Raw genomic sequence first — 13,600 nt, 5'->3', positions numbered from 1 at the left:
CACCACACCGCTTTTAAATACAACAGTCAGGGATACTCTATGAGAACTGTTTCACAACAGGCAGTTGCCAGCCAGCATAATAAATACCATCAAATTAGTAATCCTGTTTTGTTGAGTAATCCTTGGGGACTCTGCCCAATGATATGAGCCTCATTGTTATTTGAAGTCTTCATATAGGTTGAGCATCCCTCACCTGAGACCTGAAAAATCTTACAAGCTGAGCATCCCTCATGTGAGATCTAAAGATCTGAAATCCAAAATGCTCTGAAGTCTGAAACTTTTTGAGCAAAAAACTTTCTAATTTTACAACATTTCAGGTTTGGGATTTGGGGATTAGAAATGTTCAACTGGTAAAGGCTACGCAAATAATTATAAGAAGTGGAAAACCTCAACATCTGAAATTCTTCTGATCCCAAGCATTAAGGGTTAGGACAATTAAATTATACTAGCCACCATAAGTATATGTCAGAAAGAACAAGATCAAGAATGGAGACAGAGGTAGCTAAATGCATATGCAAGATGAGTTTCCTAATGGCAGCCTGTGGGCTTGAGGGAAGGGGGCTGGCACAGACCACAAGGTCCTTAGCAACAGAACTGATGAAGGGATTATAGGACTGCTCTAGCAGGCAGCAGGCAGACCTCTTAAGTTTCTGATATGGGGACCTTCTTCTGCAGTCCATGTGTCAATGGCCAGCACCTGTAGCAAAAGTATCCTTCAGAAGAAACAAGGAGAACTGAAGAGCTTCAGAAGGTCCTGCCAGGATCTCCAAAGAGTAAAGCAATCTTCTACCTTCTTGTGTGGCACACCTCTCTGTTAGGAATGGAGAAGGGTGGCGGCAGCAGCCACAGACAGAAGGTCTGCACCGCACAGAGAGGCAGAGCCAGCCCACACCCCTCCTCACACACAGCAAACTTCCATTCACTCACCTGCTCCTGTAGCCTACTGTTTTCCCACACCCTGCGGCACACCATACACTCAAATGTATCAATGTAGTTGTCCTGGTTAATGTCTTGCACGCCCCACTTCCGTTCCCGGAGAGCTGTCAGAAGCCGCTGGTTAGAGATCTCCCCCTTCAGCTTCCATTCTACGTAGGCCTCATACAATCTGTCATCATAGTCCAGTTGTCTAATGAAACTGGCCAGTTCTTTGGGGTGAGAAAATTCGGAAACAAGAATGGCACTTCTGTTACTTGGGAGCCAGTCTGCGATGGTGGGGGATCCATAATACACAGGCACGACCCCCAGTTTCAGTGGTCTCCAGAACTTCTCTGTGATGTAATCATCACAAACTGCATTCTCAAAAGCAAGGATGAACTTATACTGGGCGATGATCCTGTAGAAGCCATCAGCATCCATGGAGGCTGGATTTTTCAGCGGCTGAGGAAGATGTTTGTTTTGTAAACACTCCCCATACGAATCAACTTCAATGTAAGCCATCAGCTCACGAACATAGCTGTCCCTGTCTGATGGTGGATCACAGTCTGACTGTACATATACCAGGGGAGCAAGTTTTTGTCTTAGGTTGTTTTTAGACTGCAAAGGTACTAGGTATCTGAGTGACTTCAGGACTTCCACACCTTCCAGGTACTGGGTGGTCAGGGGCAAGTGGGAATGTCTGCTGAACGTGGCTGTGTGGTTGAATAAGGTGATGACTGGCTTGTGGAAGAGCTTATAATTGTTTTTGGGGGACTCTTCATGGAAAAGGGCCCAGTCATGATAGGCTTTCCGAGGCAGAGGTAAGCTGTCTATGTTCAAGTCAGTACCTAGGAGGAGAAAATAAAATATGAATGAATGTGTCCAAAGGAAGTTTGGGATCTCAGGGTAAAAATATAATATAAAGGAGTGTTGTGGTGATATATTGTGTACCCTAATAAACTTGCTTAAGGATCAGAGGACAGAGCCAGCCACTAGATTAGACATAGAGGTCAGGCAGTGGTGGCACACACCCTTAATCCTATCACTGGGAGGCAGAGATCCATCTCGATCTCTGTGAGTTCAAGACCACAGTGGAAACAGAGCCAGGCAGTGGTGGCACACACACACATTTAATCCCAGTACTGGGAAGCACACACGCCTTTAATCCCAGGAAGTGACACGGTTGGGTGGAGAAAGGCATATAAGGTGTGAGGAAACAGGAATTCACTCTCTTTAGGCTGAGGATTTCATAAAGGTAAGAACTAGTGGCTGACTGTTCTGCTTCTCTGATCTTTCAGCTTTCACCCTGATATCCAGCTCTGGGTTTTTTTTTTATTATTATTATAAGACCATCTAAGATTCAAACAACAGAGTGCAATGCTGTAAATAATAAGTGTATATGTCAGGGACCCTCCCTAGTGCCTAGAAGTCAACTGTGAAGCACACACCCAAAAACTGGACAGGGAAAGAATCACCAAATATAAGGATTGACATTTTCATTCCTTAAAAAAGGTACAGGGAGGAGTGCCTGGGCAGATTTCAAAAGAGGTATCATTGTACTGCCTTCTGCAAATGGCTCTTCATCCCAGAGGCACTGACTACAAGATAGCAGGAGAATGAAGACATCAAGACAGACAGTTCCTTTAAAAAAAAAAAAAAAAGGCAAGAAAAGGAAGCAAAATGGAGAAAAGCAACCGGTCTGGCCAATTGATTAATCGGGTTAAGCGGGGAGGAATCATCCAAGAACGGCCTTAAGAAATATGCAGGATAGATTTTTTTTTTAATCCAAAATGATTGATTTCAACAGAATACAGTTGATCAATCTTTGTCAAAATGGTAGACAGGGGGCTTTTAAAGACCAAAGCACTGATAATAGCCCTATGTCAGAGACTGCTGCAGGGGTAGGCATGAATTAACAAGTACATCAGAAAATAAAGAGGCATAACAGGCTTATAATTAGGAGTGATTCTGGCTTCCATGAGATGAATTGGAAAAACCTCTGAAATGAGATAATATGTAGATAGATGTGATGGATGTGGTCAGCAGTTATTTCCTGACCATGTGGGTGGAGATCCGCTCAGGAAGAACTAATTTCTATGACTAAGGAAGAAAAATTAAGACTTTATCACAATATGGAATTTCTGAATGCTCCTGACAATGATACTGTGTACACTGGCTTGAGGTTGTTAAATATTAATGTAAACAAACAGCAAAACCAAAACACACACACACACACACACACACACACACACACACCAGAAGAAAACTCCATCTTCTGCCACCTACTAGGGGATTAAAATGTACCAAATAACTATAGCAGTATGAAACACAGTCTCTGGTGGGCTCACAAAAATTAGTTATGTAAGGTTAGTTCACCTGCTCTCAAATAAATACAAACCCTTTGAGGTCAACCGTACATCAGTAAGAAATTAGGTAATCAAAAAGGACTTTTAGTCCAGATTGATGAGACTGAATGTGGCCGCCACCTGAAGCTGCTTATTCACAACCTACTGAGCTCACATGGCAGACTGGGTGAGAGTCCTGAGGGTCACCCTGTACCTCCAAGACAGCAGTCCAAGGTCCTTATTAACTAGATGAAATTCAACCCTGACTTCACTAGTAGGTATTATCTAAGTGGTGGGGCCTGTGCTTATAGAGGCAACAGTAGCTCATACCTGGCTGACTATGAGGTATGGGCATGACAGGGCATTTCTGAGAATAAATACCACATGCTGCTGGGGTAGACATGCTAGAGGGTCCCCGCAATGCCCAGAATCTGGTGATCTGTTCCCCCTTCAAGTGCAGGATCTCCTACATGCTGCAAAGTGACAAGGGAACTGAGACATAACCAACTTTGAATTTTGTGACCATGTGTACCAATGTCGCTAACGAATTCTTTCCTATTCGCTAGTTCTTCCATGCATGATGCCAGCTCAAGCCAACGACACACTGAGCAATGTTCTTGAGCTCCATGGTACCTGTATTTTTCTCATTGGTGACTCAAAACAAAGAAGCAAAAAAAAGGGTTTGAAACCTTCCTAGGTGACCTTAAATTGAGTCAGAGGATACATACTGAGCACAGAGAAATTGCCAAAAAGCCACCTCTACCTCGGTGACAGGCTTGTGTTCTCAATCGCCAGCTGCTGTGGCTTCTTCAGCAGAGAGACAAGACTACCCATTCTCAGTGAATCGTGTGTTCATCTGTCTATTTTTTTCCCTTCAACCCCTCGACCTAGACAAACACGTCACTGGAGCTTTGCTGTGTGCAGCTGAGCAGGAACACAGAGACCACCACAAAGCATCCTCTGGAGTTCACAGAGCAAAGAGAGCCTGAGCTCACCTCTGCTTGTCTACATCCGTAAAGTGCAGCAGGAAGCAAAAGCAGCCGCATCAAGATTTCTGTGACCACCCTGAAGGTCCAGTCATGGTGTGTGGGTAATATGAATGGGACTACAATGAGCCTCTTATTCATTACAAGTGGTGAGCTGCTACAGAATCTCAATGACAGAAAGGATGGAAGATGATGAGCCCCTCACACATGCAATCTATAGTAACAAAATCAAAACAAAACAAGTCCTTGCAGAAGCTAAGCAAAACTATATTTGTTTATTAAGAATCAACACACAGAGCTGGACACGGTGGCGCACACCAATAATCCCAGAATTTGGGAGGCTTGGAGAAAGAATGACTTCAGAGCCAGCCTGAACTACAGCCTGAACAATACAGCATGACCCTGTCTCTGAAACCAAGTATTGAGAATTTACCTCAATGGCAGAACATTGTTCCTAGCACGGCACAAGAATATAGGTCCATTGCCCAGTGCTCCCCCTCCCCAAAAAAAAACTAAATGTGAAAGTTTCCATCCTCTCCTCTTAATTCTGTTGAGTCTGCAGGGGTAGGGAAATGCCCCTATTAGTGAGATATGTCACTTTAATAGAGAGAAAAGTTAAAGTAACTTACCAGAAGTACTTCACATATTTGCTATTTTAAAAAGCATTTCCCAGCACTGGACAGTGATGATGCACGCCTTTCATCTCAGCACTCGGGAGGCAAAGGCAGGTGAATCTCTAAGCACGAGGTCAGCCTGGTCTACAGAGAGAGTTCCAGGACAGCCAGGGTTACACAGAGAAACCTTGTCTCAAAGAAAACAAAAACAAACAAACAAACAAACAAACAAGCATTTCTCAGTATCTTTCCTGAGACATACATGAAAAGTAACACAACCCCAAATTCCTAAGCACAGACATCATCATCACATTAAGTAAGTCTTCTGTTGATTGTTTCAAGCTAAAATTCCCCCAGGAAACAATTTTTAAAATGTCACTTTGCTCCCCCATAAGCTACTATCAATCTTAGGCCTAAGCACTGGCTAGAAAACACCCAGAAACACTAAAATCAAAACCACCACAGATCTCAACTACCACACTGGGGACATCACAGCCTCCAGCAGAGTCTCAGTGCCGGACCATTCTAAAGGGGAGTGGCTGAAAAAACAAGCGGATGATTTAACTTCAGCTCCAGGATAATGTCTATCACCCGGAGTGGAGCTGCGTAAAGCGATGGAAATAAAAATATGGTGATCCATAAAAAATCTGACTCACTATATATGTTCACCAGTTTATATAGTCACTTTTGCAGCCTCTTACATTTAACAGCTTTGGATTCAAACTTCCATTCCTCTGGGTGATTTTGTGTTTACTGAATATTGATACATTTATTAGTTCCTTTAAACAGCTGCTGATGAACAGAACTTACGCACTAAAGTACATTGTAAAGGGAATTGCAAATTTGGGATAAAGTTAATCCTGGCAAATCATGCCAGACTGCTGACTACAGAGACTGATTTGCAATAGCAATAAGAGGAGTGATATGCTTTATGGGACGTGTTTATGTGCCTTCCTCCTTCTAAGGGCATGCAGACATCTTTCATCATCCCCACACAAATTGGAGAAAACAGAAGACAACTTGGATTATTGACCCCACTTCAATCACAAAGGTTGGCTCCCTCATCTAGAACTAAAAAGCCAGATGAAGAGCAGGACTCAAACTGGCCAGTGGCAGATGGCCAATGGCAGACTGGCCAATGGCCGGAGACCAGAATAATCACTGGCTGATGATTCTAGAGAGTGAATGAATGAATGAGTCTGAATGAATGAATATGGGCACCCTCCAGTGCTCCCACAAAAATAGGCAACAACTTTAGCGCTCTGGTAATATGACAAATACAGTCTGCTTAGGCTTAACCTAGAAGAGAGACGTGCTTCCCAAAGTGGCTTCCAAACCTAACAACAACAAAATATCCCTGGGCTGGAGAGATGGCTCAGAGGTTAAGAGCACTGACTGCTCTTCCAGCGGTCCTGAGTTCAATTCCCAGCAACTACATGGTGGCCTACAACCATCTGTAATGAGATCTGGTGCCTTCTTCTGGCCTGCAGTCATACATGCTATATACATAATAAATAAATAAATCTTCTAAAAAAAATATATCCCTACCATGAAGCCAAATAAAAATCCAGTGCTGCAATTCAGTGAGTATGTTTATTGCTGCTTTTAAATGCTTTTCCTGTGAATTTTCTTGACTCCCTCAGGTTATTTAGTTTTTCCAGGGTGGTGAGCAGTAACTAATGTATTGAAATGACATCAGGGAAAAGATCCTGTCACTTGAAGCTAAATTCTGAACAATTCTGAACTCGCTACACGCACCTCTATAGACACCCTGTCTCTCTAGCCAGTTCAGAAGAGGCTCTGACAGGACACCTGACTCAGAGAGTCTTCCAACTAACTGCTGGGCCCGTAATCCCCCCTCCCCTCCCACTAACTCTCTCCGAGGGTCCCTGTGCCTGCCCCTTAACCAAGTCGCCATCATGCAGCCACCTCTCTCAATTACACACACACTCATTAAGCACGCCCAGTCCATCCCCAGACATGGAAATTTCTCAAGCTCCTTATGGAGCTTGTGCTGAGGGCCGGTCAATAACTTTGCAAACCCCTTCTTAATATGTGCAGGACCTGAGGCAAAAGAAAAATCAAGTCCCACACACCATGTGCCTAAATATTTTAAAGGCTAAAGATCAATCTAAAAAGCGATTCAGCGTTCTTGCCTTTTACCTTTGCAAACACCACTTTATGATTACTAATGTGCACACACATGCACATGTGTAAAGCAGTAAATGACATGTATTTAAAACAAACTTTTTGTAAAGTACGGTACTACTTGCCCTTAATCCTAGCATACTGAAGGCTGAGGCAGAAAGACTGAAAATTCAAGGCCAGCATAAGCTACATAGCAAGAGATAATAGCTTGGGCTATACATGATGAGACCGGTCTTTAAAAAAAAAAAGTCAGACATGCCTATTATCCAACATTCCGGAGGCTTGGCAGAAAGACCACTTGAGACTAGCCTGGGCTACATAGTGAAATCCGGTCTCAAAAAGCTAAACACAAAAACATTGTTTTTGTCAAAGATGATGATTCTCTTTAGAGGACTCTTGGCATGAGGTGAAGGAAACAGAAGGTAGAGTGTTCTGTTTAACATCATCAACATGACAGAATCCAGAGTCACCTCGGAGACAAAGCCCTAGCTGGGTCCATGAGGGAGTCTCTAGGTTGGGTTGCCTGGGGTGGGACGATTGTGGGTAGCACCATTCCAGGGGCTGGAGTCCAAAACGGAATAAAAAAACAAAGAGGAAGCTGAGCGCCAGTATTCACCTCTCTATTGTGACTGTGTATTCGATGTGACCAGAGGTCTCAAGTCCCTGCCACTGTGATTTCACCACAGTAATGGGATCCTTGAACTGTGAGCCAGATAAACTCTTCCTTCCTTAAGCTGCTGCTGTCAGAGTTCCTGTTCTAGCAATGAAGAAAGCAGCTAAGACACAGACTCCCCTTTCATTCACTTTGGGGCTGCCACAGTTGAAGTACCCCTCTTCCCATCCTCCCACTGTTTGCCCAACTCCAGATGCACCTCAGCTTGTGGCTTCTGAGGTTTCTGCCCAGCTTCTCTTCCACAGACAAGCTCTCTCCTACATCCCTGCTAGTACCGGTGGGTTCAAGGTCTTCAAAGCAAACAGGAAGATGAGTTCACATTTAGAATGCTTGGGTTCTCGCCGGGCGGTGGTGGCGCACGCTTTTAATTCCAGCACTCGGGATGCAGAGGCAGGCGGATCTCTGTGAGTTCGAGGCCAGCCTGGTCTCCAAAGCGAGTTCCAGGAAAGGGCAAAGCAACACAGAGAAACCTTGTCTCAAAAAAAAAAAAAAAAAATAGAATGCTTAGGTCCTCAAATGTGTAAACAAGACTTCTCCTGCTGTTGGACCTGTCCCACACCTTGAAAGAACAACCTATGAATATGCACATGGCTATCTCAATCTACAATTCCAGATTTCATAGCTCCAGTCTCCCTCTTCTACCAAACTTTAGTCAAACTCTCCAGAGAGCCCTTCACAACTAGATCCTATCTTCAGCCTGCTGAGTTGAGGTGTTTCAAAGAAATCTCCTACCTGGGTATCCTAACTCCCTACACTTGATGTCGAAGATCGCTGCCTGCCTCTAGTAAGAGCTTCCATACTCTTGATTTACTCAATTTTCTTTCCCCTATCCCCCGCCTTACTGGTTGACTATAAACCCCAGCTGTCTTTCCTACATTCATACTTGAGCTCAGGTTTACAATAAAGAATCTATCCCCTACTGTAGTAAAGCAAATAAAGTGTCTTTCTGTTTTTAACAAGTATTTAATACAGAACTTTTATGGCTCATAATCTGCTATCACCCTTTGGCTAACCACCAATCCCTAAGTACACACTAGCCGTACAGCCTGCCCTGGAGACTACAAACCAGGAGAAATGCCAGTGTAATTCTGGACATGGACTGACTCTAGGCCTTTGGGGCGCAGAATCCTGTAGTACTCTTTCTTGAATATGATTTGTGCCAATGCTCTGCATTATATGGAACTTTGCCCTGCAAACCTGCTCTCTCGGAATCCCCGAACAACTGGCCTGCAATTAGGTCTGGCCAATGGGAGCACTGGGGGTTGGAGAGTGAGAAGGAACCTCCTCCACCTCCAGGGGAGCCTCAAGAGGTGCAGCCAAGTCACTCTTCATGAAGCCACTGCCCCTGTAAGCCTCCCTAGTAAGGCTTTACTCCAGGTCAGAAAGTCTGAGCTTGCTTTACCCAGCAGAGCTGCATAAGAGGATGATTTTGGCCAAAGGCATGGGTACCAGGTATTTTGAAGGGTCTACATTTGTTGGTATTTTATACCTTAACCTTGGAAGGGGGAAGTCTTTTGCCCCTCCCCTTGCTGATGGATAAAAGACCCATTATGAATAAAGTTGGGCGACTGGGTATTGATCTCCGTAAGCTATCCTGTGTCTCTCTCGTCTAGATCTATATTTCTATCTAATACTTCCTCGTTCCTCTCTCCTCCCCGCAAGAACCCTTCAACAAGTCAGAGCTGGTCTCCGACACTGCGCTTCACCAGCCCACAGTGGTTTGCTATGATTGTTCCTTTTCATAGCCACCTCCTCCTCCTTTTGCTCCGTCAGTCGGTGTTTCAAGCGCTGTGCAACTGACCCTCTAATAAAGCTCCATTGCTAGTCACATCCAGGCTAACTCTGCTTTCTCATCAGAATATGCGCGACACAACGCCCATTTCTGCTTTCCTTCTGCCAACGGCTTCCCCCAAACTTTATTGTAAATTTCCTCTTGTTCGTCCATTCCCTCACTCTTCTGAAAGCGTTGTTTGTTTGTTTGTTTGTTTCATCCATTCATGTGTTTAACACCTTGTCAGCACCATTGGGCTTCAATTTTCCGTGCCAAGATTAACTTTCCAGCTTATTTCCCTTAGTACAGCTGGTGAAATGTGGACACATAAAAATGCATGCTTCCTTTTTATATAAAAATTTAAAAATGTTTTGTTTTGTTTGTCTGGTTTTGATATTTTCAAGACAGGGTTTCTCTGTGTAGCCTTGACTGTCCTGGAACTCACTTTGTAGACCAGGCTGGCCTTGAAGTCACAGAGATCCACCTGCCTCTGCCTCTCAAGTACTGAGATTAAAGACATGTGCTACTACCTTGCAGTTAAAAGAATTTTTTTTTAAGAAAAAACCATCAAATGACTTACAAAAACAAAAAAACAAAAAACTCATTCCTGTACTACATCATAATTCTCCTTTGAGATGTGACTTAAAATGTACAGGACACTAAGATCCATGTAGCAATATATAATTTTATATATATATATATATATAATATATATATATATAATATATATAAAAATCAAAGGAAAAATATATCAGAGTAGAGTCAGAAAGATGGCTCAGCAGGTGAGGGTGCTCGCCACCAAGCCTGAGGACCTAAGTTCGATCCCCTAGTCCTACCTGGTGCAAAGAAAGAACTGGCTCCTATGAGTTGTCCTGTAATTTATGTGTGTGCACACCTTCTTCCCATGCATACATGCATGCACATATGCACACACACACACACATCAAATAGGAAATAAATGTAAAAGAAAAACTAAGGTCATGTTAACAGCCTTCCACAAACCACATCCTTGTCACTCATACATGCAGCCATTATATATGGAGACAGCAGTACTAACTCAGAGGTACAACCACTCCGGAAAAACACAGATTTGCTAGGTCCTGTTAATTGGACATTAAACTAAAGCTCTGGAACTTCAAAGAGGAACAAAATGAGCCTCAGGGGATCTTGTGGTGATGATGTAAATGTTAAACCATTAGCTGAAATTCAAACTGGTGTATGATACATACATGCAGTCATTGTAGAAGAAAGAAAAGAGTAATTATGTCTGACTAGTTCAATAGACTGGTGCTGAACTACTGACAGGTACACAGAAAACCTAGTAATCAAAAAATTAGGCTCAATTACTAGCTCAAGACAAACAACAAAAGCAATCATTGTCTTCTCTGGTTTAGCTATGAATATAATCTGCATGATGATAATGGTAATGTAAGGAGAGACTATTGATCTACCAAACATGGTAGTTAACCATATAGGAAGGCAGAATACAGGGCAACTTAGCCTCATGAGTGTTAACAGGAATGAGTAAATGAATGAGTGCTCATGTTGCAAGACAGGAAGTGAACGGACGATGTTTAATACAGAAAATCATAACAAGATGCTATCAAGTGTCACACACATACTGATTTCCGAAATAAGAAAATCTGAAAAGGGGGGAAATGTTTTATAACAAGGAGAGCTTTTTCACATAAATTGAAACATGTACAGTTGTGAACCTAGCATGATCCACGTAAACAGCAGGGAGTATTTCTACACTGGTGCACACAGAGCTGCCCTGTTCTGTCACATGGCATTACTCTACTGTGCATAACACAGTCACGTCAATATTCTTCCAAGATCTCTAGCTTGTCAAGATAAACCAATAGTATGAAAAGGGGATCAAGAAAACACTCATTTCACAATTTAGGCACACTGAGTCCTAAGGCAGTTGATACAGAAGTTATCTTCAATCACAAATAAAATTTCAGTGCACAGTATGTATGTCTGTCACAGACCCTTGGCTAAAGAAATACTTGACTTAAGTCAAAACATAATACTGAGTCAGTCTACAGACTAATCAAGATACCAATGACACATTTTTCAAAGCAAGTCTATCCAGCTAGTATATATGTAAAGTTCCAAGTCACTTTACCCACTCTTAACTTTATCTAGAAGCTAAGACTTATTTAAAATGAATTTATTCTCCAAACCTGTGGTCTTAACTCCATTTAATCATACTAAAGTCTCTCTCTCTCTCTCTCTCTCTCTCTCTCTCTCTCTCTCTCTCTCTCTCTCTCTCTCTCTCTCCTTAAGGAAGAAGCAATGGAGAATAAAGCAACAGCCTCTCATGTCAATCACAGCCTCATCAAGCCTTAATGACATGCCTCATCATTCAAGTGACAGACTTCATCAAGATCTGATATCCACACTAAGAATCTCTAGTAATGCAAACTCCATGAATTCCATCTTAGAAGGCCAGATCTAATGCTACCGACAAGACTCAACTCTCTGTCAGCAAACAAGAGGCAAGGTGGTAAAGGTGTGTAAAGCAACAGAAAACAGGTGTTTTCAAATATTTCTTTTATTTAACTGTTCTCAAGAAATGCCTAGTAGTAAAACACACATTCCTAGCATAAATTCTATTGAACTCAAGTGTGTGTGAGTGTGTGTGCATGTGCCTGTGTGTAAATAAAAAGGAAGCAGGAGAAAAGGAAAAACAGCCCTACCCATATTCCTCACTCAACATGTAAACTTGGGGGCTTTTCCTCATAGCATGTGTTTGTTTTGTGTATGTCACAGAGAAGGAGAGCATACAGGTATGTATGAGCAAGAGTGTTTGTAGAAATAAATGAGGATATATTCTCAATTCACCAACAAGGTCACTGCTGACAGGTTTGTATTCTCATGTTCTCTGTCTCTCCTCTGTCTCTGTCTCTGTGTCTCTGTGTCTCTGTGTCTGTCTCTCTCTCTCTCTCTCTCTCTCTCTCTCTCTCTCTGTGTGTGTGTGTGTGTGTGTGTGTGTGTGTGTGTGTATACATGAGTTCAGGCACACAGGAACCATGGCACATGTGTGAAACTCAAAAGACAACACTGGGTGTTGGTTCTCACCTTCCACCTTGTTTGAGACAATGTCTCCAACATCTCTCTTGTTCACTACTGCATATGTCACTCTAGCTGGCCCATGAGCTGCAGGCAATTTTCCTGTCGCTGCCTCCCAATATCCAGTTGGAGGCACACTGGGATTACTGATGCGTATGCAACTGCATCCATCTTCTAGTGAGTTCTAGGGATCTGAATCCACGTTAAGCTTGCACATTTACTTATGGAGCCATCTTCCCAACCCCCAACAAGTCTTGAGTAAGATTACGTTTCTTTGATATTGCTTATATATAAATTTGAGATATGTATCCAAAACTCCATCCTGTAAAGACTATGACTCAAAGAAAGAGTAGAACAAGCCCCAGACAAGAAATGACAATTCTTACCACTCTGCTCATAATAGGAATACCTGACAGGCAAAGCTCCCTGCTTCCTGACTCATTCACCACTATGCCTGGATGTGAGTGCAGTTCATGTCTGCAGCTGGGCACAGAGGCAATCAGCAGGCAAGCAGATACACAGAGGCACAAGCACAGCACACAGAAGCTTTTCAGGAAGGGAGCTCATTATACAAAGTTTAAGCTTTGCTAGCTATTCTTGAGTAAGTAATGTCATAACGCCTTCATCTGGAAGAGCCATCATTTTATGACATGGAAAGCCTCACCAACATGTGGAGAAAAGAGAGAATAAAAAAAAATATGTTTCAATGACACTGAACTACTAAACAAAACAAGTCTGCTTGCTCTGGACTTCTGCTTAAGTTAATAAGTAAAGGCCCTTACCACTAAGCCACTTTTGGCCAGGCTTTTGACAGCCATACACCTGAATGGCACTGCCATCAGAGTGTGGTCTAATATATGGAGGTCAACACACGGGAGTTTAAGAAGCAGTGTAGATGGGACTTTTCCTGCTCTTCTTTTTCTAAAGAGTTTAAGTTGATTCTGACAGTGAGACTCTAGGAAGCAACTATTCCTCCAGGAAGAATTTTTCAAGTTGCCCAACTTGATTCTCTGCTTGATGCTCCCATTTGGTTATCACTTGGCCTTTTGCAAGCATCTTGACAGTAGCAC

General features: G+C 42.8%; 1 protein-coding gene across 1 annotated transcript in view; it reads right to left on the bottom strand.

Moving 5' to 3' along the window:
* Positions 1-13,600, bottom strand: part of Fut10 (fucosyltransferase 10) — a 78,438-nt gene that overhangs the window by 16,213 nt on the left and 48,625 nt on the right. Inside the window, 1 exon segment of the mRNA XM_028877197.2 lies at positions 928-1,763. Within this exon segment, the coding sequence (XP_028733030.1) occupies positions 928-1,763 (836 nt within the window).

This window comes from Peromyscus leucopus, chromosome 17 (assembly GCF_004664715.2).
Source record: "Peromyscus leucopus breed LL Stock chromosome 17, UCI_PerLeu_2.1, whole genome shotgun sequence".
NCBI lineage: Eukaryota > Metazoa > Chordata > Mammalia > Rodentia > Cricetidae > Peromyscus > Peromyscus leucopus.
This window is presented reverse-complemented; position numbering and strand designations above follow the sequence as displayed.